The 22,687-nt window shown below is 40.7% G+C and overlaps 1 protein-coding gene across 2 annotated transcripts in view; it reads left to right on the plus strand.

Moving 5' to 3' along the window:
* TRAPPC9 (trafficking protein particle complex subunit 9) overlaps positions 1–22,687 on the plus strand; it is a 493,542-nt gene that overhangs the window by 467,021 nt on the left and 3,834 nt on the right. For both annotated transcript variants that reach the window (XM_057429748.1, XM_057429749.1), the window contains one exon: positions 17,324–17,547. In XM_057429748.1, the coding sequence (XP_057285731.1) occupies positions 17,324–17,547 (224 nt within the window). The remainder of the gene's footprint in view (positions 1–17,323; positions 17,548–22,687) is intronic.

Consider the following 22,687-nt stretch of genomic DNA (forward strand, 5'->3'; position numbering starts at 1 on the left):
CCTAACTTTTTGAATAGTAACCATTTCGGAAGCATTAGGACTCATTTAATCATTGCTATCTCCATTGTTACTGGTTTCTTTCAGAAGGCAGTGTGGTAACTTGAAAAGCAATAATCATAATATTGGCTCTGCTTATTAGTATAAACAACCTGCAGAGGAAAACTTGTGATAATTTGTTAATTAACAGCCGTATTCTCCCTTGGAAATCTGAAGACAAAGGTCATTCTTATGAGTACCTAGCAGAAATGACTTAGCTCTCAGAGCCAAAGATTGGCAGGTGGTTTTCCAGGGCCCTCGATACAGTCTATGTCATATTTCCATTCTACCCAGGGCTCGGCAAGTGGGCAGTCAGGGAAATGGTGTTTGCTGCCTTTGATGGCAATTTACACTATGGCCAAACCGTAAAGAGCCATGCTTGCAAATGATTCAAAGAACATTACAATTCCCTGTCCCACACAATGCAAATTCTCATACAGGGTTCAAGTATTTAGGACTGCTTTGATAGGCTGCTAAGTTTAGGTAAGGTAAATTGTTGCTCAGTGTTATTAACAGGCAAACCAGATCACAGAACAAAGATTGGTGTAAATACTTCAACAGACTGCCAGAAAATTAAGTCATGCTGATCTCAGCTGGATTTTCCAAAGTGATTTTGCCATAATTTCTTTCACATATTTAAATTTCTTGTTGAGGTTATTGTGATCTCATGGATTCACAATGCGTGAGAAAATATGTGCATGAAATACTTCTTCATTTGTAGAGGAAAGACTGACTGATCAAACATAGCCTTTCTTCCATCTCAGTGTCAAGCAGAAATATTCCAGATATATCTAGACCTCATACTCTTAGGCATAGAAATTCTGTTACTGGTACAGGATTGAGTCCTTCTGGACAGGCATAATTTGGAAAAAAATTTTATGCTTAGTGAGCCGTTAGATAGGGATGAACAAGGGATATATGAAAACACCTAAGATTTAAAATGCTACAGTGACTCTCAAATGTATGGGTCAATGGACAAAAGAAGCTGACATGGTAAAAAGTGTATGATGTAGCTGTATGTATAGATAGCTACTAGGAAATAATAATCAATTAGCTATGTTAATGATGAACCTGGTAACTGGAGTGATTACATGCATTCTATGTATTTCTGTATGAACCTTGTGGATATATGCATGGATAATTTTACATATAAGTTCAGCAAGATCCTAATACCAAATTCAAATAAATGCAGGATGTCCAAATGCCAAAGCCATATGGTTTCTACAGGCATGTATATTAGTTGCAGTATTTTATGTGTCATAGTCGAGTAGAAGGTGTCCCTGCCTGTAGCAGGGGAGTTAGAACTAAATGATCTTGAGGTCTTTTCCAACCCTTACCATTCTATAAAACTGCAAGACCCTTCCTTTCTAGACCATCAAACTGTAGGCAGGACAGAAATTATCCCTGTGGATCCCTATCTGAAAGTATCCCCGTGAATTTTTGACCAGGTTCATTGCTGTTTACTCACAGAAGACATAACTATAGTTCATATTTTGTTAAGTGAACTACAGCTTATATTTTATGAACCACAGGATGTTCCTAGATTGGTTGCTCTTAATTTTTTTCCTTATTCCCACTTCTCTGAACTTTTTAAATCATGTTTTCTCATTAGCAGGATATACTTGATTAACTCATTTAATGAGGTGTTTGGGGATGGTAAAGACAGCAGTCCATTCTGCTGAATGACATTGAGATGTTAAAAAACAAAGCTTTATAAGCGTCAATAGATCTCCTATTGGTCTTTACTGGTAGTTGTTCTTTGATGTGAGAGAATACTCCGTTCTGGCTAGCGTTCCCCTTCAAGAAGGTGATTTTCAGATTGTTGTTAATAACAAGTGTTGGCACACTGTGATGTTTCTGGTTTCTTCTCTTAGACAAGTAAGAGAAGGTCAAGCTTGCCTGATTTTCAATTAATTAAGAACTTTGTTAGGTTTTTGTATCCTGCTTTTTAGAGAGAAGAGAGTGATATTCATCTACATTAGATCTCAAGACTGTCAGAGGAAATGGACCTTTGCTCTTACAAAGCATCTTTTATTTGAGGCTGCCATGCTTCAGAATGTAAAAATGGAGCTGAGACACAAATTAAATGGGTAAAAAGAGAGGATGGATGCTATGGTTGGGTTTTGAATGATTCAGATCATTAAAGACTACTGGAATTAATCTTTTGTGTCAAAGGCAATTCTCCAGTATTTTTATAGGTTTTTCAGTGTTCTATGGGTTTGTTGCTTCTGTACTTGCGTAAGAAACCTAAAAGTAGTGTTACCTTATTGGACTTTATGGTAACAAAGATCTTGTCTCAGTGTTTTTAAGATGAGGAGTGTGTTTGTTCCCTTTATACTGAAAGGTCGATTGTTTAGAGTTCAGTGTGCGCAACATCTGCATTTCACTTCAACAGCTTCAACAGATGTTCTGGAACATCTGCTTTCTATTACAGCTACTTTTCTCTGAGGCAGATTGAATGTGGCATCTGAAAGGGCTCTTGGCATACATGGAGATTTCACTGGCCATTACGTGACAAAGTGATTACTTAAGGACACAGACTTTGCATGTTTTCATACGGTGCCTGGTACACTAGTTGCTGTCAGAGGCAAATGCAAGACATGTTAAGAAATGGTCAGGAGCAATGTGGTGATAGAGGAAAACAGTAAAGAAAAGATAACGAAGTTGTACATCTGTAGTTGTTTACTACTGAACTTCTAAAATGCTCAAACATAGCTTTACAGATTTTGAATGCTTTTTGTAGTTTTGGATGTGGTGCTTCACTTAAAATGTTATCCTACCGTGATAGCTGTTTAATATTGATGGTATTTTTAGAACCCTCTCAAAGTCAAACCTCTCATGCAGGTGAGTAATTTTTCACCTCTGATTTTTGTTCCATTTGCTTTGATCATACTCTTTTGATCGATTTGGTATCTAAATCTCAGGAAATCTCATCATGTTTCTACAATATTAGCATGTAACTGTGCTCTTATGGCTAGATATGACTCAGTGATACCTTTATGGAAGAAGAAATAGCTTGGATTTGGCCAGTGATCTTCCCAAATTACCATTTTATGCTCTCATTTCTCATGAAAAAAATTCAAGAGATTCTTATTGATTTGACTCAAGCAAAAAATGTGTTCAAAGGAAGCATCCATGAATGGTGTACTAATAGGTGATTATATAGCTATGAAAGGAGGCTGAAGCCACCTGTACTGATCATGTGTTTGAGCAATAACATCTGAGACTATGGGTGAGGACATTTTGTTGACTCATAGTAACATGTATGAAGATTGGATGTAGTTTTTCCCTTCCTTGAAAGCATATCTTCTTCCAATCACCTATGTCAGGTCAGGGTCCACCTGCTTCTCCTGATACATGTAATGAAAGAGGGTACCTCCTTGCCCAATCCTCCTATGTTCTCAGATCCACTGGGAATACCATCTTCATCTGAAGAGTGAAGTAGGAGTTCTCTGGATGTGCACCCATACCAGCAGGATCTTGCATTATGGTCTGCTGAGCATGGTGCAAGTACTGAGGCCCCTCTTTGGAGCACATGGGCTCATGCTGCAGGTGTTCAATCAGTGAACCACAAGGGAACTAAGAGTCCCAGCTGAAGTTTCCTAAAGCTCGAGTGAGGTCTCTGAATGTGACTATTTTCTAGGAAGTAACTGCAGGCTTTTTATTTCCTGCTCCCATCCTGATGTTTTACTTCCATTCTGAAATGTTAAGCCAGTAATGGCACAAGCTGTATCCTCTGACTGAGCTCTGTTTATACCCTGGTTTACAAGGGTATAAAACAGGCTGAGAAAGTTGAGGCTGTTCAGACTGGAGAAGAGAAGGCTGCGTGGAGACAGAGTGGCTTCCAGTGTGTGAAGGTGGCTACAAGGGTGCTGGAGAGGGACTCTTCATTAGGGACTGGAGTGATAGGACAAGGGGTGATAGGCTCAAACTGAAACAGGAAAGTTCAGATTAGATATAAGAAAGAAGTTCTTTACTGGGAGGGTGCTGAGGCACTGGAACAGGGTGCCCAAATAAGTGGTAAATGCTCCTTCCCTGGCGGTGTTCAAGGCCAGGCTGGACAGCCTTGGGTGACATGGTCTAGGGTGAGGTGTCCTTGCCCATGGCAGGGGTTGGAACTGGATGAGCTTAAGGTCCTTTCTAACCCAAACCACTCTATGATTCCGTGATCTATTCAGGACCTTTGTGGAAAAATAATTCAGTTATATTGTTGCCTGTTACTGCTTCCTCATAGCTGTTTATCCAGTTGTCATATTCTGCTGTGCTCTTGCCACTAAGCATGCTAATTCCATTAATGTAAATGGATGAGAGAGAACTTCATTTGTTTCAGAAAGTTTTCCAGGAGAGGGCAGCCATAGTTAATTCTGGGTCAGTTCATGTAATACAATGTGAATGTAGATTACTGGCAGCCTTTGGCTGTGATGCTGTATTGCCCAGTATGGTTTGTGTGCTTAGTTCTTTTAGCTTGTTCTTTTGTTTGGATTGCAAGTGCGTAAAAGACCTTTTCACAAATTAATGCTGTAAAATACAAACCACATAATACAGTGGTTAACCCCCTATGCCCTGTACTGGCTGAAATCGCAAATGCTCTTGGGAACAGTTTCCATTATATGTTACTGTTTGCTTTATGTACTTTCCAACGAACTCATAAGCTTTTATTCAGTCTCTTACATCAAAAATGCTTATGGAAAAGCATAGCCCAAATGCTTGACAGAGACCTGAAAAATTCAGGGGAGAAGTAATCTCCTTGCACTGAAAACTTTTACTTCTTTTAAGAGTTTAGAAATTATCCGGCCAAAATTATCCTCTCCTGTTTTACATAATGAGGATACATATAAAACCTCTGTTGGTTTGGATGCAAAGGTGATAAGTGAGCATGAAGGGGCATATCCCATATCCAGAGTTTGGAGATTATACTCATCCAAACAGCAATATTGGTGTAAATGGCATCTACGTTTAAAGTTTTAATACTGCCCTCCCAGCACTGTTGCTTTGGCAGAACTGCCTCTGGGACCGGGGTGGTAACCAAGACCTCTTGACATGCACCCTTAGTTTTGTAGTAAGACTGCAAAAAAAGTTGCCTTTTCATGTAAAATGGGAAGCTTCATTTCTTGGACCAATTCAAAATAGCAAAATTGTTTTTCTCCTTTCCCCCCTTTGTTTGCTATTTTAAAAATGAAAACAACTCTATCTTCCTGCACCACCAAATAAAAACTCCATGAAATACCTTCTGCCAGATCGCTAGGTAATGTAAATCCATGGATTTTTATAAAGTTAAAAACCAGGTCCCTGCAGGTACAGAGGTGATGGGGTTTGACAGGATGTTTTGTAGGAGGAAACAAGCTGCAGTCAGTATCACATCACATGTAAATCCACAAAATGGTACATGACTTCAGAGGTATTGCTGAGGAGCCCATCAAGTCGTTCCCTGTACATTGAGTTATGAAGACTTTTCACTTCAATTTTGTTAACATTGTCAGCTTCCTATGCTTTACAACCTCTCTTCATTTGTTAGGCATTCCGCTGATGCGTATCAAACATAGAATCATGGAATAGTTAGGGTTGGAAAGGACCTTAAGATGCATCACACTAGTCCATGTCACCCAAGGCTCTGTCCAACCTGGCCTAATACACACATAACCTCAAAATACATAAGCCATTGAAAGGTTTCACCACTGAAAGCTGGTCAGACTGCACGGTGTTGGTCTGCCTGCTATGGAGGTGTGCAGTTAATAATTTCTCTGCTTATGTGTCTGTGGGTGTCTAGAGGTAGAGCAGTCACAATACTGTTCCTGTAGCTGTGCTGATAGCTCTGGCTCCAGTCTGCACACAGAGCCTTGCGAAAACAGTTCTTAGAAGAGAGACCTAATCAGCCGCTGCACTACGCTGATTTGCACATAATAGTATCTGTCTTCTCAAAGCCAGAGATAAAAGGACAGAATTTGACACCTGCTCATTGCTCATTTTTCCAGCAGCTCCACGGGCTGGAGCAGGGCTGCGGGGTATGAGCCAGGAAAGGTTTTGCCACCCGGATGGCCAATTAAAGGAGAGGGTTTGCAGGAATGCTTTGCAGCACTTGACAGGTGAAGCCTAAGGCATGGTTCACAGCCTTGGGTATGGAAAGGACTGAATGTTTTATTCTCTCTTGCTGAACTTAGTGTTTCTTTTTTTTTCTTCCCCCCCCCCCCCCCCCCCTTTTGCTAAGTATTTAATGTGTAGTTTTAATTAAACACGAAGTTTTCATCCTCTGCACTTCACTGTGAGGGTATCTGATGTCTCTGTTTCCTCAGAATGCAGTGATGGGGAAGAAGGGGTTTCTGTGCTCTTACTTTATTTCTTTTATCAAATAATTAAATAGCAATTTTATTTCAATTTACTTTTGCTAACTGTTGGCTTTCCTTTTATCCACTCTCTCCCTTCATGTCCTATAAATCCTGCACTTCACTGTGAGGGTATCTGATGTCTCTGTTTCCTCAGAATGCAGTGAGTTTAGTGTAAGACTTATTCCTGTAAGGATTTGGAACCTTGGTGAGCCAGCATAGAGATTTTGAAAGCTTATAATCAAGATGAGCAGCTGGTCTAGTGAAGGTGTCCCTGCCCATGGCAGGGTGCTGGAACTGGATGATTTTTAAGGTCGTCTTCAAACTATCCTGTGCTTCTATAACTCTCTTCTTTCTCTATCTTCTGAAAGTCACCATCCCCTCTCAATTCTATTGGGTATCTTATGCATTCATTTCTGCTCAGTGAAACCTCCTGACTGCTCTTCACAGGACAGGTTAACTCCATCCTAAAATGTCCCCATGGCAGGGGGGTTGGAACTAGATAATCTTTAGGTCCTTTCCAACCCTAACTGTTCTACGATTCTATGATTCTATGATGTGGAAAAATGGTAATATGCTCAATTCTCGCCTCACCAGATAGCCTGAGACTTGAGATACACAGATTTAGGTATTTTTAATTTATTTAAGGTTATTTTATTGTTTCTAATTCTTTAGCAGTGTTTGCTGGGCATCACAGGAAAATAGGTCTGCATAGTTCTAAGTGCCATACAAATTGTTCTGCTAAGCTTTTAGGATCATCAGTACTGTTGTCCCTAAAAGTGTTGAGTCTGTTATATATATACACATATGCATATATATATCATATATATATATGCTATAAAAGTATATATGTTTGTTATATGGAATAAAGAAAAAGGTTAGCAGGGAAGAGGAATAGGGAAAATAGTATAACAGGGTAATAGGAGAGAAGTAGTTTTGCACTCAATTTGTAGACCCTAGGTAGCAGTGAGCACAACTTGCCACCTCTGGAGCAATCAGAGAGCTGGTTTCTCTGAGTTTTACTGTGTGACCTCAGTAACAGGTTTCAGCTTGCACAGGAAAAGTTGGGTCATTATGTGTGGATTTAGCCCGGGCTGAGCTCTACTGCTATAGTTAGAAAGTAGACAAGCTGGGAATGATGCCTATGTGAGGTGCCATGTGTATATAACCAGGTTATAGACCTTCAGGACAATCTTTGCAGCAAGGTCTTCAGTAAAATAGAATGGAACTAGTTTGGAGGTTTCAAAAGCAGGGGTGAAGAGATTTTAACTGTTAAAGTTTGTAATCCAATTAGGTCTTAGACAAGGGCTTGGCAATGTAGGCAAAGTGAAAAGGTCAAATCTGGAGAAGTTTTGTAGAAAGTGGCATCAGGATTTAATCACAGATGGGAGGTGTGAGTCATGAGAGGAGATCAAGTCAAAAAGAAAGTCAAGATTGGCAGGAAAAGTCTGATTTTATTTCTGAAATTAAGATACATATGGAAAGGACTTCATGAAAAATTCAGGAGCTGGGTTTTGAGCATGTTCAGTTTTAGTAAGTAGTAAATTATTAACAGAAAGAACTCAGAGGCAGGCCAAAAGTTGTTTGGTTTGATGACTCCAGGCTTCAAGATTTTTTGTTTTCAGTAAGTTTGATTGTTATTTGTTTGTTCATGTCCTGTCTAACCAGGAAGAGTATGGATTTGTGTCACAGAGGATGACCAAAAACCTCATCTACATGTATCTAGTAGTGCAGTTCTTTTGTGGATTCAAATTGGATTTTGAGACACATCATGATGTAGAAGAAGGATGCAATCAGAATAAAGAAGTCATAACACCATAGTAGGGTTTCACGGTTTCCAAGTCACATCTGTCTGGATTACTGTCTCATGTCTTCATGCAAAAGTGTCAGAATGGACTAACCATACATAGGAAAAACAGTAAAACATTTTTCCTATTTACTTATAATTTTTTCTAGTAAAAAAATCAATCCACTGCTAAGTTAAACAAATTCAACTGAAATAGGCTGTGACTGAAATTCAAAGAAACTTTGTTAAGAATATGTCCATTTTAATGTGCATCTCAGCTTTTGAGCAGCTCTAGTCTGTAGACATTAGGCACATGTAGTCTAGTAACCACACGTCACACCTTCCCCGTACATAAAGTGCTGCAGTACAGCATTTGTACCTGGAGTTGTTTAATATCTCTCATTTAGCTCAGCTCATTGCGTTTCAATCATGGTTGGCCTAAAGGAGGCCTGTGAAGCTCAGTGTCCTAGTGCTCATATTTACACAGTTACTGAGATGTGGTAAATAATCTACCTGCCTGTTAATAGGGGGTTATATATTATCTTACACCAGGCTTTGGCTGCTCTACAAGGACACAAAAATTCTTATAGCCTGGACATCTCATGCCATATTTCACTGTTCTTTTTCAAGACAAGCATGGAAAATGGGTCATGTACCCATCATTTTTCTTTAAATAATTAGTATCTTTTTTTTTTTTTTGCTTTCTTAAAGCATCCTGTGTCTCTATACATCTGAACATGGAGATACCTGCTGTCTCATCTCTCTTCTCACCTGTGTTTGAGTTTCTTCTGCTTCTGACATTGCGTATTTCATCATGCAGGTCTCAAATATGACAGTTACACTACACGTAGAATTAGTTTATAATTAGCAACTTAAAAAACAGCTACCTGTTAGATATGATTCCTTATCTATATAAGAGTCCAAAGTTGCACTGTGTCTGTTGAATGGATAATGCAGAGCATACTGTTTCCACTTGATACAGTACAAAATCCAGAAGGACAGTTTCCACTTCCATATTCCCATATTCAGTGAGATTTTAGATAGGTCGAGTGGTGAAATACACATATTTGACTTTGCATGCACAGAATTGAGTACAGGAGCCTGGTTTGGTGTCTCTGCTGGTAAGTAGGCATTACTTCTTTTGTGACCCTGTGCTAGCTCACTAGTATTTCCATAGGGAATGTACCACAATCACCATCCTTATCACTGATTTCGAGAGCAAGTAACACTCCCTGGAGGTCTGCAATCTATTTAGTGTCTAGACTAAACCTGCTTTGTGATCAGACTCCCAAACCAGCACATAAGGGCTACAGACTCCTTTTTTTACCATTAACTTTCGCAAGTCAGAAACTCTCACAAAGTTTGAATGAGAGCTTTAAAAATCTCCTCTGCAGAGGGACAGGCTTGTCTCACATCCATCACTGCAGAATGGCAGAAAGAAGGAGAAAATCTTAAGTGTCAAGGAACCAATGAGGAATAAGGTGATTTTTCTTTCAGTAAGCTTTAGGTTAAGCCACGTTATTCATGACCTGCAGTGGTTTTGCACAAACCTGCCAGAATAGAAAAAAAATAGTACTCTATGATATATCCTAGTATGGATTAGAATCATAGAATCAATTAGATTGGAGAAGGTGATTTAAGATCATCAAGTCCAGCTGTTAACACAACGCTGCCACGACCACCACTAAAGCGTAGTTTTGTTTAAATGTTATATAGGGGCTTTTTTCCCCCTTTTTTTTCCTTTCCTTTTTTTAGCAAGGCAGGGTAAGAATGCTCTTGAAAGTAGCTGTGCCACAGAGAAGCTATAGACAGAAAGTTTTCAATAACCTAAAATAACATGCAAATCCTGTGAAATTTCAAAACTCAGGCATCCATTGTGTGCCAGCCTGCCTGTGTAGCAGATAACAAAAAGAAGTCTTCTGCAAACCTGCTTGGGATGAATAGATAAAAAGGGGTTGGCCCACATTTGGAAATGAGGCTGTTTAAGCAAGCTGGGGCTATGTCATTGAGTATTTTAAGATAAAGATAAGTCAAAAGGAAACACAGAGCTTTGGGAATTTTAAAGTTTTAGAGGTCTGCCTTTGAGCATTTTGATAAGGGCTGGACACAAGCAGTACGAACTCTGAAGTGATTTTCACTTTGATAGCAAATTGGGCACATCACCAAATGACAGGTTATCTTGACTGCCAGAGGATAAAGGAGAGAGGCAGGTGCCATCCATGTGCCAGCAATTTCACAGGGAAGAAGAGATGTCTGTTGTAAAAGATACATGCAAAAGAAAATAGCGCCCATCAAAATCAGAGAGGTTAAACTGAACTACTCATCTCTTAATTAAACCTGTGGTTAACGTGGATTCAGGTTTGTTGTTTTAAGATCCCAATTAGAAGTTGGAGGCAGTCAAACCCCAAAGCACTAGTCATGTTCATGCTTGTCTTTTGAGGTAGCGTGACCCAGGTATTTAGAGTTGATTGAAGAAGATTGTACTACATCTAAATGTTTGCAGCCGAGATCAAGTAGCACTGAAATTGAACGCTCATCACTTGTCTGCCAAGGATAGATTTGGAGTTTAAAATTGGATATAAACATTGTACTGATTTGGAAGAAGAAAGCTTCCTCGGTGCAAATGAGCAAGGTTGAAAAGTCCTTTTGCAAGCGAGTCTTACAGGGATGCTGCAGCATCCTCAGTCTGTTGTCATCACAGAGTTAAGAACAGAAACAAACTCAAAGCCATTTGGCAAAAATGACAATCGGACCAGTCAGGATCTATCATCAGCATACTGGCCACTGCAGAAGAGTGATTAAACAGGAAGACACAAACAATTATCAAAGACTAATTGCTTATTGTTGCTAGAACTATATTTTAAATGTGTTTTTTTTTTTCTTTTTAATTGCTTTTCAATTGTAAAATGTTTGGGGATGGGAATTCTGCCAGGAATCGGGTAGCTCAGAGGTCCTGTGAAAGCAATTGCCTCTTTCACTAGCATATATTCATGTTCAGCTATACCATCCTCTGCCAACTTTCCTGTTTTCAGGTTCGTGCCCCTATGTTAGCTGAAGGTCTCTGGGTTACTGGTACTTGCAGGAAGCTGCACTAGTTTTTTCATATCTTTTCCTGTATTTTTTATTCATCCCTGTCTAAGGGCCTTGACCCAGAGAGGAGCTGAACTTTTCAGGTCTGTAGGGGTTTTGGATGAGCAGGCTCTGAGTATAAGGGCACTTTCGAGGACAGGACTAGCAGTGGTTGACAAGGTGAGATATTCATGTAAGTTGAGCCTGTTATAGTACAAACATCTGTATACCTCTGTGCTCTGTTACTATTGACTGCAGTGAAATTATGCAGGGGATGGATTTGGCTGTGTTGTGTCAGTAGAACAATGAATGAACACAAAGATGTTTTTACAAGTTAAGATGCTCAGGTCTGGTGTGAGGAGCGTATCGAAACCACATACAGAATGTTTTATGCAAATTGCTTTGAGGCTCTTGTGTTATAAAATAACCGTGCAGCGTTTTCATGATGAGAGTGACAGGGAACCCAGTTTTTATATTCATAGAAATATCTTTTGTATGGATGTATTCAGCTCTGAAAATATTGCAAGAACTTGTCATGGACAAATGTAACCAAAGCTGTATCTCTGTGTGTAAATAGTGCATGAACAGTTTGGAAAATGAAAGGGAGCTGGTCTGTGTGAGGGAGAACAAGTGGGAAGAGGGGAAGCAGAAGCAATGTTTAAGTTCATAAAACAATAGAGACAGACACATAGGAAAATTCAAGGCGCCTTTTGTCTCAATAGAATGCCACATTAGCTCCTCTAAGCAGCCAACCGAACCCTAAATAACAGGATCCTAAAACTCTTGCTGACCTGACAGGCAGCATGATCAGAGGGATGGGGAACTCTGATTTGGAGACAGACAGGATCAGCTTGCTCTGTACATAGAGCATTTCCCTGTAGTACAGGGTTTTTTCTCCATTCTGATCTCTGTCCCATCTGCAAAATATGTAAGATCAGAAATGGGCAGAATTGTTCAGCCTATTTCTAAATGAATCATTCAGAAAATAAATACATAAAATCCTCTTTGCTTTTTAAGTCCCTTACAAAATCCTGAACAAACATTCTTGCAGAAGAGGCCAGGAATAAAAAAAAGTAAAAACCAACCTTGTTACAGACAGCATGGCCTTTTCCTTGCTCTTTTAGGACAATTAGAAGTAAAGCTGGCCTGGGCAGACACTTTAATCAGCACTTTAGATTTGGTGAACACAGGAAAAGTGAATCATTCTGTTGAGATTTTCACTGCAGCATCTCTGCCTTGGGCTCTTGGTCTTGGCTTTCCTCCATCGAAGTACCTGATGAACATTATCTAGAGACATCAGCATTGTTGCTGCTCCTCTCCCCTGCTCAAATCACAGCTACCCCAGTTTCACAGATGGGTAAAACTTGTATTTAGGAACAGTTCTAACAGCATAAAAAATGGTTGATTGACTAAAATTCATCACAGTACACAGTACAGCTGGGCAAGGCTTGCGTTTCTGGGCTCGAAGATCTCTTTTGCCTTTCATGTGAGAAGTGTTTAGTCATTTGGGCATCTCTTGCCTTGAGTTTTATTGACCTACTTGTTTGTGCAAAGCCATGCCTCTGTGAGCTGTTTGCTTGAAGTCTTGAGCCGGGTTCCCAGCTGCACTGAATGGCAGGGGCCAGTGCATCTGCATCAGCTAGGAATTCAACATCCCATTTAAAAGCAAATATCCAATGGAAATTTCCCCATCCCACACTGCAGAGATGAGCACAAACACCAATACCCTGCCTGCCTTCCTCTGCAGCCTGTTTTTGAAAATCAACCCAAACTTAAGTGAGAAGAGTAAACATTGCTGGAATATGCATTTCCATTGAGATTAAACACGTATTTGTATGCGGCTTTCCAAAATTAAACTTTCATGGTGGGAAACAGGGAGTTGGGTGTGGAAATGGAATTAGCCATGGCTCAGGACTCTTTGACGTACAAGTGGGCCCATGAATTGGGAGCACTCACAGGGAAACTTGACAAAGTCACAAGAGCAATTTACTATGTGTTAATATGAGCAGAGTAAATAACACAAAATGCTGATAATGTTTGGTATTCATTTCCAAGGTGCTCCTTTGGGTGATGTAGACAGAAGTGCACCTGACAGGTGATGGTAAATGATGATTTTCTTGTGGACCGGTAGTTGTCTTCTTGTTAGTAACATTCATTCCCTTTTCTTGAGAGTTTTAAGATCCCAAAAGAAAGATGCTAAAAGAATTCTAAAGTATTATTTTCGTGGTCTCCCAGACTTCCTGTGATGTCAGTAAGCATCACTTACCAGCTGGGCCATGAACTAGTTTTTCCAACCGAAAGATTAATTCACAGAGATCCTAAAAGGCTTGGCTAAGGCCATCAGTGAAAAAGCAAAGCTTTCCAATCACCTTTCTTAGTGGCTTGTATCATCTTCATCCTCTGCCTTCCAAATGTGTTAGACAACATTTTCTGCCTTGGTACAATAAACAGTTAGAGAACATCATAGAGAGATCTGATGCCTGTTCATGGCAGAAACTGTGTCTCTTTTTTCATGGCTATCAAGCATTGCAGGGTAATGTTGGCACCAAGGATGCCAACATAGTGGATGTGTATGTAAATAAGCAGGAAAGGAGCGGGGTATAAAAAAGCAGCCTTCTGTTGGATTATTAAAGTACTTATAAGGATTTAACTTTTAATTAGAAGGAGATTGACAGGTCTTTGTTCTTTTTTTTTTTTGCCATGACAGCCAGAGTTTACACTTCCACCTTTTTAAATGTAATTTATGTATGCTGCTTGCGTTATACTTGGTCCTTCTCTTTCTCTTGTATCTGAATCTTTGGAGGATGGAGGTACGGCCACCACTGTCTTCTGTGCTAGAGACTGTATCTTCTGATTCAGAGCTCCTGTATACCGAAGCCAATAATGATTCACTCTCACAGCAGTGGTGTGAGCAGTCTCAGTTTTTATACGCCATCTGTGTGAGTGAGCTGAATCTGCAGAAATGGGACCCCGTACACATGGCTTTTCCTCTGTTCATAGATGAAAATATTAAAGCAAATCCGTATGGTCCATGAGATGTTTTCTGTGTCAGGAAGGGAGTAAAGCTGCCTGTCAAACCAAGCTGTTCTCTCTGATGAAAGGGGACTGTTTTTAAACACTCCTTTCCATAGTATTTTGCACGCCAGCCATGTGTGTTTTCTCATCTGACATCTCATTGATATCCTTGGCTTCAGTACTGCAGGAGGGAAGGGTGTGCTGGAAGGGAAGGAAATAATCTCTCAATATGTACGCGAGCACGTGCGCACACACACGCTCTTAAATCTATCTTAAATGAATTGATTTGGGGGGGGATGGTATAAGAAAGAAAATGAATCTGGTTGAGCCAGACTTAATTGCTTCCCTTTTGTTTGGATTTTCTCTTTCACATGAAGATATTAGGCAGCAATGCTCTGAACTATTGTTAGATAAAAAGGTGGAGACAGAGGGCAGAGGGTTCATGTACAATACCTACAGCAGAGAGTTGAATTTAGAGCTAAAAGGCAAGTTGATGAGCAGCTTGAAAATGAAGATTTGTCCATTTGGCTTACTGAGTATTTCTGAAGGTTCCTGCTGATCTGGGAATATGCTTGAGGTTTTTTTAATGAAAGCAGTTACCTTGCAGGGAGAAGGATAAAAACATAAACTCATATAAAGTAATGAATTAATACAAGCAACTGGACTTCACTTCTGTGGTGGGAGGTTGGAACTAGATGATCTTGAGGTCCTTTCCAACCCTAACTGTTCTATGAGTATATGATTATACACACACACATTGTTGTGTTTTCTCAGATAGTGCAATACCATTATAACCACTATTTTACCTCCATGGTCTTAAGGCAGTCCTGCAAGAAGCAATTGGATCATCTTAGGCAGGAGAGCCCATAACAGATTAGAGTGTTCTAGTGCAATATGTGCAATGCCAAACAGTTTTTCTAGCTCTTTCCTAAAATTCGATAGTGAATCTAACTTCCTTTCACAGAATCACAAAATGGTTGAGGTTGGCAGGGACCTCTGGAGGTCATCTGGTCCAACCCCCTGCCCAAACTGGGCCACCTACAGCCGTTTGCCAAGGACTGTGTCCAGATGGCTTTTGAAGATCTCCAAGGATGGAGACTCCACAACCTCCCTGGGCAACCTGTGCTAGTGCTCAGTCACCCTCACAGTCAAAAATATATTTCCTGATGTTCAAAAGGAAGCTCTTGTGTTTCAGTTTGTGTCCATTGCCTCTGGTCCTGTCAATGTACACCACGAAAAAGAGCCTGGCTCTGTCCTCCTTGCACCCTGCCTTCCGGTGTTTGTATGCATTGATGACATCCCCCATTGAGCCTTCTCTTCTCTAGTCTGAAGAGTCCCACCTCTCTCAGCCTTTCCTCAGAGGAGAGGTGCTTCAGGCCCTTCATCATCTTCATGGCCCTTCACCAGACTCTCCGTTATGTCCATATCTGTCTTGTACCAAAGAGCCCAGAACTGGACACAGTGCTCCAGATGTGGCCTCACCAGGACTCTTGTCAAAAACTGGGCATCTGCTTTGGAAAGAAAAGGCTGTGGCACAAACGCTGTTCCAACTTGGACACTGGCACAGCTTTTGGATAGCTGCAGCTTGAGCAGTGCAGAGTTGCTTTGTGCTTGCTCTGCCTCTTGTGTCTGGGTCATGGGGCTGCACTTGGACACGTTTGGTCAAGGAGGGATTTTCATCTGGGTAGCTGAGCTTTGCCGACCTGACCTCAGGAATACATGTCCCTTTCTGAGCTTGTTTTGTCTTTGGCACTAACTTTACAGGGTTTTTTTCCAGTTGCTGCACTAAGGCTTGTTCAGTTTTCCAGGCTAAAGGGCATCACAAGAACATGCCTAATTTTGTAGGTTTTTTGTCTAAGGCAAAAAAGAAAAATAAGTAAAAAAAAAAAAAACCACTTTGGTGTAAAATGTTGCTTTGTGCTTTGGTTTTTTTGTATTTTTTTCTGCGAAAGCTCCTGAAGCATAAAAATAGTGTCTGTTCTTGAAGAGGAGATATTACTAATGTAAATCTGATGCTGTTGGCAGAGGATAATATTCTGTATGTCATAAGGCAAGCAACTGAGGAGGAGCTGGAGTGATCGAAATGCCTCATGGGCATATGAGATTGTGGGGATAGGTATTCACACAGAGGATGCTTTCTTACATGTACCAAGGGCTTTCTCTTATCTCTGAACATGAACCCATAGTGAAATAGAAATGTTCTTGTATTAATAGTGCATCGTAGATAACCTCATGTGAAATATGCAGCAATACTGCACAACTGGGAGCCCTTTCAGACTGGGGTATTGGATTGGCTATTTCATAGTGTGGTGGTAATGAAACATTTTGGTTCTGTATAAGCAAATGGGAAAGGTTAGTGGACGCATTACTCTGGCTGTCATTGTCCCAGCAGTAGCCAATTTAGAGGCTTTATATTTTCTGCTATCCCAGTAAGGGAAGGAAAAGTAGAAAGTTAAAAATAGAAATCCCACAATGAATTAGTGTGCAAGGAGTGAACAAGCTCATGGTACTGCTGTGTAATTTTTTAATCCCTTTTCTTTGTTATAAGCTGGGCTTTAATATATGTATTAAATTGCAAATTCTGGCACTGTCTGTCCTGCTCCAAAAGGTCATCTCCATACAGGAGGATTTACTCTGGCTGTAACATGTGAACATGGATCTATCTAACTACCATTTGTATTGATGGTTCCTGTTTGCATTTCCCTTCATCTGATGCTGTTGATCTGCAGGAGGAGCATGAGAAGTTGTCTATGGTTTTGGCCTTCAAGGGAGGAGGCTAAAAAAGTATCTTCTGGTGCCTGTATATAGGTTGGGATTGGGCTTTTCAATAGCAATTTTAACAGCTGAGAACATGTATCAGACTTATCTGAACTGGTTTTAGGAAGCAGTTGCCCTGCAACACGGCCCTACACAGCACTGCAGCGTTGGGTTTCCTTTCCTAATGTTAACCATTATTTAATGGTTATTAGGTTAATCTAATGTCATTCACTCTTGGTTTCATTGAGATTACTTTGTCTTGCTCAGTTTCCTATCAAGATTAATTCCTTTTCTAAACCAAGAGGCCAACATTTTGAGGGATTCTTTTCTTGATTTGCAGATATCCTTGTTGATGGCCAGCTTTGTGACTGTGATATCGTGGTGAACTGCAAAGTAGGAGACCCTGTCCCGCTGCAGGTGAAGCTGACCAACTGGAGCAAACACAGTGTGGGGCCCTTCGCTCTCACCGTGATGCCCTACCAGGATTACCAGAATGGGGTGCACAACTATGAGCTGCAAGATGCTATCACCTTTGTTGGATCCAACACCTTCTACATTGATTCTGTAAGTCTATCATGTGTATCATGATTCCGGGTAACGTGCATTTGTAAAGGGCTTCATTATTCAACTGAGTGTTTTAAAGCAGATTAAGTCTTGGAAAGCACCATGATTATGCCAACTGTTGCTAAAGGTGCTGCTAAGTTTGGGGATGTAGATTAATCTCCCTGAAATGGTTTATGACTAATTTCCTATCATGTAAACTATCAGAGCCAGTAACCTTTGGTCACTCTAGAGCTGAATAAGAGCGGGTAACCTAGTTAAAATGTTTAGTACCATATTGCCAGTCCCTTGAGCCACTCAGTGCAGCTGCAGTAATAGATTTTAAGTAACTTTTCCTCTCTAGTCCCTAAGAAATACTTCTCAGGCTGAGGCAAGCAACTCAGCAAATCAGTTTTAGTCAGATCCTTAGGAACTGTAACAGACTGCAAAAAGAAAATGCTAAACATTAATGAACAATATGAGGAGCTGGTTCATTTCCTTGTTGCTTAGAATTATGTTATAAAACTATAAAGAAAAATAGAAAACATGCTTAAAATGAGGAAAAAATAAGTCTTCTTTTTAGAACAATTGAGACTTTGATTTTTTTCTCTCAATTTCTTCTTTGGACAATTCAAGTCTGGCAGCTTTTTGCTCCTAAGGCAAGAAACTGAAGTTACCAAACTACTTTCTCCCACATCCTTCCCAAAAAAACTGCTACAAAAGATAAAAAAAGGAATGAAGAACATACAGACAGTACTGCAGAGAGGAATAAACAGTATTTCTGGTAACTTATAAAATAAACATGAAGAAGAGGGTGTTTCGGGTAGTGCTTAGGACCTTTGCTTAGGTCAATTCCTCAGATCGCTAATAAAATGTGCCTGTCAAAACTGAATATATAAGTGAACCTTAGTAAAGAAGAAATTAAAGGTTAACCGCAGTGATAGTCACCATGCATATTCTTCAGTTACTCATCATGGGAAGAAAACATTTCAAAAGCTAATGATCATGGAATTTACTATCAACTTGAGTTTTAATGGGGGCCAACTGTATTCTTAGCTGAATACTTTAAATATGTCAACAGAAATCATCAGGAAATGGCTTTCTTTGACTCTGACAACCTGGGCTTTTCAATCACAGTGTTTGGATGCTGAAGGGCCTGACCCTCCAGGCTAATGAGGGGAGAAGGAGGTGTCAGCCTCATCTATTCTTATCTTCTGATTGAGTCTCCTACTGGGCAAGAAGTCAGGAGGTCACATCTCTTGTGCCTGCCCAGGCAGCCTTCTCATACTTTCCAGACCCTGCTTTTGCTCCATTGTTGAGTATTTCTCCTGTAAACAGAGTCCCAAATAAGTTAAAAATAGAGCTGTTTTCTGCTGTTTGTTCTCCTTTTTATCCAAAAAGGTGAAATGAAGAAAATGTCAGCTCTTAGATGAGAAATGTTACATTTTGGAGTATGTAGTATTGATACTTGTGCTATACAGGATTGTGGAGAAAATGTTTAGTGATATTTCTTTAAGGCATAGAGCCCTGCTCATGGAAGAAAATTCTTAGAACAGTGTATCTAATGCTGTCAGAGGGCCCTTCATTCCCTGTAATAACTAATTCAGTAATGGAAAAAAGATTTCAGAAAGCCACACCTGGTTTGGGGGCAAGACGAAAGTGCTGGTTTGTGCATTTGATGCTTCAGGGAAGAATGAACATACCGAAAGTTGTGTTTGTGGTCTGAGTTTGGCAGAAACTCAAACAGACACTGGTTAAGAAACCGAAGAATCTCGTGTTTGGGTGACATGAAAGACAGTCAGAGTTCCTCTTTTTATATAAGTGAAAGCTGAGACACTTGAGCCAGATTCCCTGCTGGTGTAACTCGCTGCTATTAAACCTGTGTCCATTATTCTTATAAACTGAGCTCATGGAGCCACAATCATTTCACTTGTTAAATGGAGGTGAATTGGGATGCTGCTTTTTCCCAGCTGCTTGTTTCTGCCCCTCTGCAGGAAAGATGCTCCCTTCCTCCCAGTACCCATCATGAGAGACCGTCTGAGCATTTGTTTTCTTGCAAAGTTGGTCAGTTTAGCACAAACTATGTTTGTCAGCAGTTTAAGCTAATTGGGCTGACTTTACACTGACACCGGCAAGGAGGTGGTGACATGATTTATTGCGCTGCTGAGCTGGGGGCGAGGAAGGATGGAGAGCTAGCATATGGTTTGGCGTGCCAGTAGTGGGTGGTCAAGAACCAACCAGGAACATCAGGTATTACAGCAGGACAGTGATACTTCTCACATCTTACAAATTTGGTCTGTAGTCATTCTGCTGCAGAAACTCCATTATTGGTGCTGAGCTGAATGTGATTTCTCTGGGGAAAAAAACAGAACCCAAACATGCTCTGCTTTCCTAATGTTCGTTTCATCTTAAGCCTCATGCTCAGCAAATCACAGTTATTTTTGTTTCCAGACTAAAAAGTTTCAGATCAGTTTCTGCTGCTACCTGGGAGGCAGGGGATATACGCAGGCATTTTCAGTATGCACATGCTGCTTCACAGCATGAATATAAATTGTTTAAAGGGTAAAAGCCGTACGATTTCATATTTCTCTTTCTTGCGGCTTGAAGTCCAGGTTAGATGATTTATCTTGGAAGTAACGTAGTGAGTGGTTATTCACCTTTTTGTGCCCTTACTTCAATTCAATGCAGCAGCCGGGGTTTGTGTCACAAAGTCTCTGCTGGGATATACTACTTCAAAAAGCAAATTCCTTTTACTGAAAGGTTTAAAGGATATTGAGATATTTCCATGCATTTTAAATTAAGTAGAATCTTTATTTTGAAGCACAACTTCTAATTTGGTTAACCTTACCTTTCTGTGCCTGTATTTAACAGAAAAAGAAGCTTCATCAGTTATCATTTAGATAGCAGACATCTTTGTTCTTTGTGGGGTTTTGGAAAATAAGATAGCATGGTGCTCCCCCATCCATTAAAATACATTGCATTTTTTATATCTTTATACTCACAGCCTGAAGTTTGGCTTTAGCCATATTATAAAAAATTCTTAGTTATTACTAGTAGTGGATTGGGTTTTTTTGCTAATTAGTTGATCAGAGTTTATTCTTTCCAAATTAAAACCAAAAACTGTATCTTCTGTAGAGCTTACTGTATCTACCTTCCTTCATCCTTCCTTGTTGCCCCTGCTTTTGCCATTACTATTCTCAAGCAGCTTTCTTAACTTCATGTGTTATCACACACTAGCTCAAGTGATTGGCAGTGGGAGATGAGGAGAAAATCATTAGTAGATGGTCATTTTGCATCATCTCAGGAGCTATGATGAACATTTGCTCACTTCTGGCAAGTCCTCTGTGGCCTATCTGGAACAAGTTAGTTTTCTTGGCAGTGTCTTCCTCACACTGTAAACTCTTTGGGGCAGCGAACAGTAGCTGGCACTAGTCCTAATCTCCAGCTGAGCTCCCTAAATACTACAGCAGGAAAAATAAGGAATAATTAGTTCTATGCAGTCGCTGTCCCACATGGTAACCGGGAAAGATTAGAGGTAGAAACTTAATTTTTCTTCTATCTCAGTGGAGCAGAGGGGTGATGTGGGCATCTCTTTCTTGATTCTTCAGTCATTTTTTTCTGGGGTAGAAGTTTCCCATCTTTGCTTTCCGTGGTTTGGTAGAATTTTAGTAAAGCTGTTTCAGCTCTGGTTCAACTCAGCAAGCAGGTATTCAACAGCATCCCAGATCAGCACAACATATAGGTACATATCTAGGCAGTGACACTGTGAGAGCTGTGTGCTTCTAGATTGATTGACAATACAAATTTGGTCTGAATCAGGCACAAGTATGTGATCTTCATGTTTCTTGTTTGGTAGATGGATCATGCATTGCAGTCAGCGGTAGAAACATGTAACTTGTGTACACATCTAAACAAGTCACCCTGAGCTCCCTTTGCAGGTAGTGGAGAGCAACTCATCAGGATTGATGGAGCTTAAAGGGGTATTTTGGGGGTTGGAGCGAGTCCAGAGGAGGCCAAAGAGATGCTGGGGGGCTGGAGCAGCTCTGCTCTGGAGCCAGGCTGAGAGGGTTGGACTGGTTCAGCCTGGAGAAGAGAAGGCTCCTTAAGGGGAGACCTTCGAGCAGCTCCCAGAACCTGAAGGGAGACTACAGGAAAGCTGGAGAGGAGCTTTTTACAAGGGCCTGTAAGGACAGGCCAAGGGGAATGGTTTTGACCTGCCAGAGGGGAGATTGATATGAGCCCTTAGGAAGAAGTTCTTCCCTGTGAGGGTGCAGAGGTGCTGGCACAGGGTGCCCAGAGAAGCTGTGGCTGCCCCATCCCTGGCAGTGTTCAAGGCCAGGTTGGACACAGGGGCTTGGAGCAAGCTGCTCTAGTGGAAGGTGTCCCAGCCCATGGCAGGGGGTTGCAACTGGATGAGCTTTAAGGTCCCTTCAAACCCAAACCAATATATAACTCTGGGATTACCTCATTCAACATTTGATGAGATGAATCCTTGTGTTGAACAGCTGACTCAGATGTGGACATCCACTCCACAGACATTTGGGTGGATTCAGTTCCAGACTGAGACATCTGAGTGAGTAGGTGTCACCATGGGATGCTGGCCAGCTAAGCTCCCATTAGTCAATGAGGATGTAGTCTGCAGCTAGTAGAACCTGGCTTACACTAACATAGACACCATGGGTGAGATTCAGTTGCCTAAAAGTAGGTCTCTACCATCCTTTAGGTGCTGTGGGTATCCCATCTGGCCTCCACCTCCTGCCAGAAATCCTGTAAATCATCCTTTAAATCTTGCCAGTGCTGGGCACATGTCTCAATGTCTTAGATCATCCAAAATGTGATGAGATGCCTGTGTTTAGGCAACTGTACCTTGACTCTAGTCTGGCTTGGTAGACTATTGTGTGTTTGCTCCAGTGGCTGCATTGACTAGATGTCTTCTTATTGTAATAGGAGCTTGGATATCTGGTGAGCAGAGAGACACCTAAATGTAGGTGGATTAACTTCAAAATCAGTGTTGTACCTGGTACACCAGCTGGGCTGGATCTGTCCCTCTCCTGACCTGCCTGCTGCTCATGTACCTATGGTGTTCTGAAATGTTTCTAGGCAGCCCCATTAGAGAAGCAGCCTTACTTTTCATAGTTACTATTTTGGAAGAAAGTTCTTATAA

The sequence above is a fragment of the Pezoporus wallicus genome, unplaced genomic scaffold, assembly GCF_028554395.1.
Source record: "Pezoporus wallicus isolate ANWC-B61680 ecotype Strahan unplaced genomic scaffold, APGP_CSIRO_Pwel_v1 contig_7545, whole genome shotgun sequence".
Classification (NCBI taxonomy): domain Eukaryota; kingdom Metazoa; phylum Chordata; class Aves; order Psittaciformes; family Psittacidae; genus Pezoporus; species Pezoporus wallicus.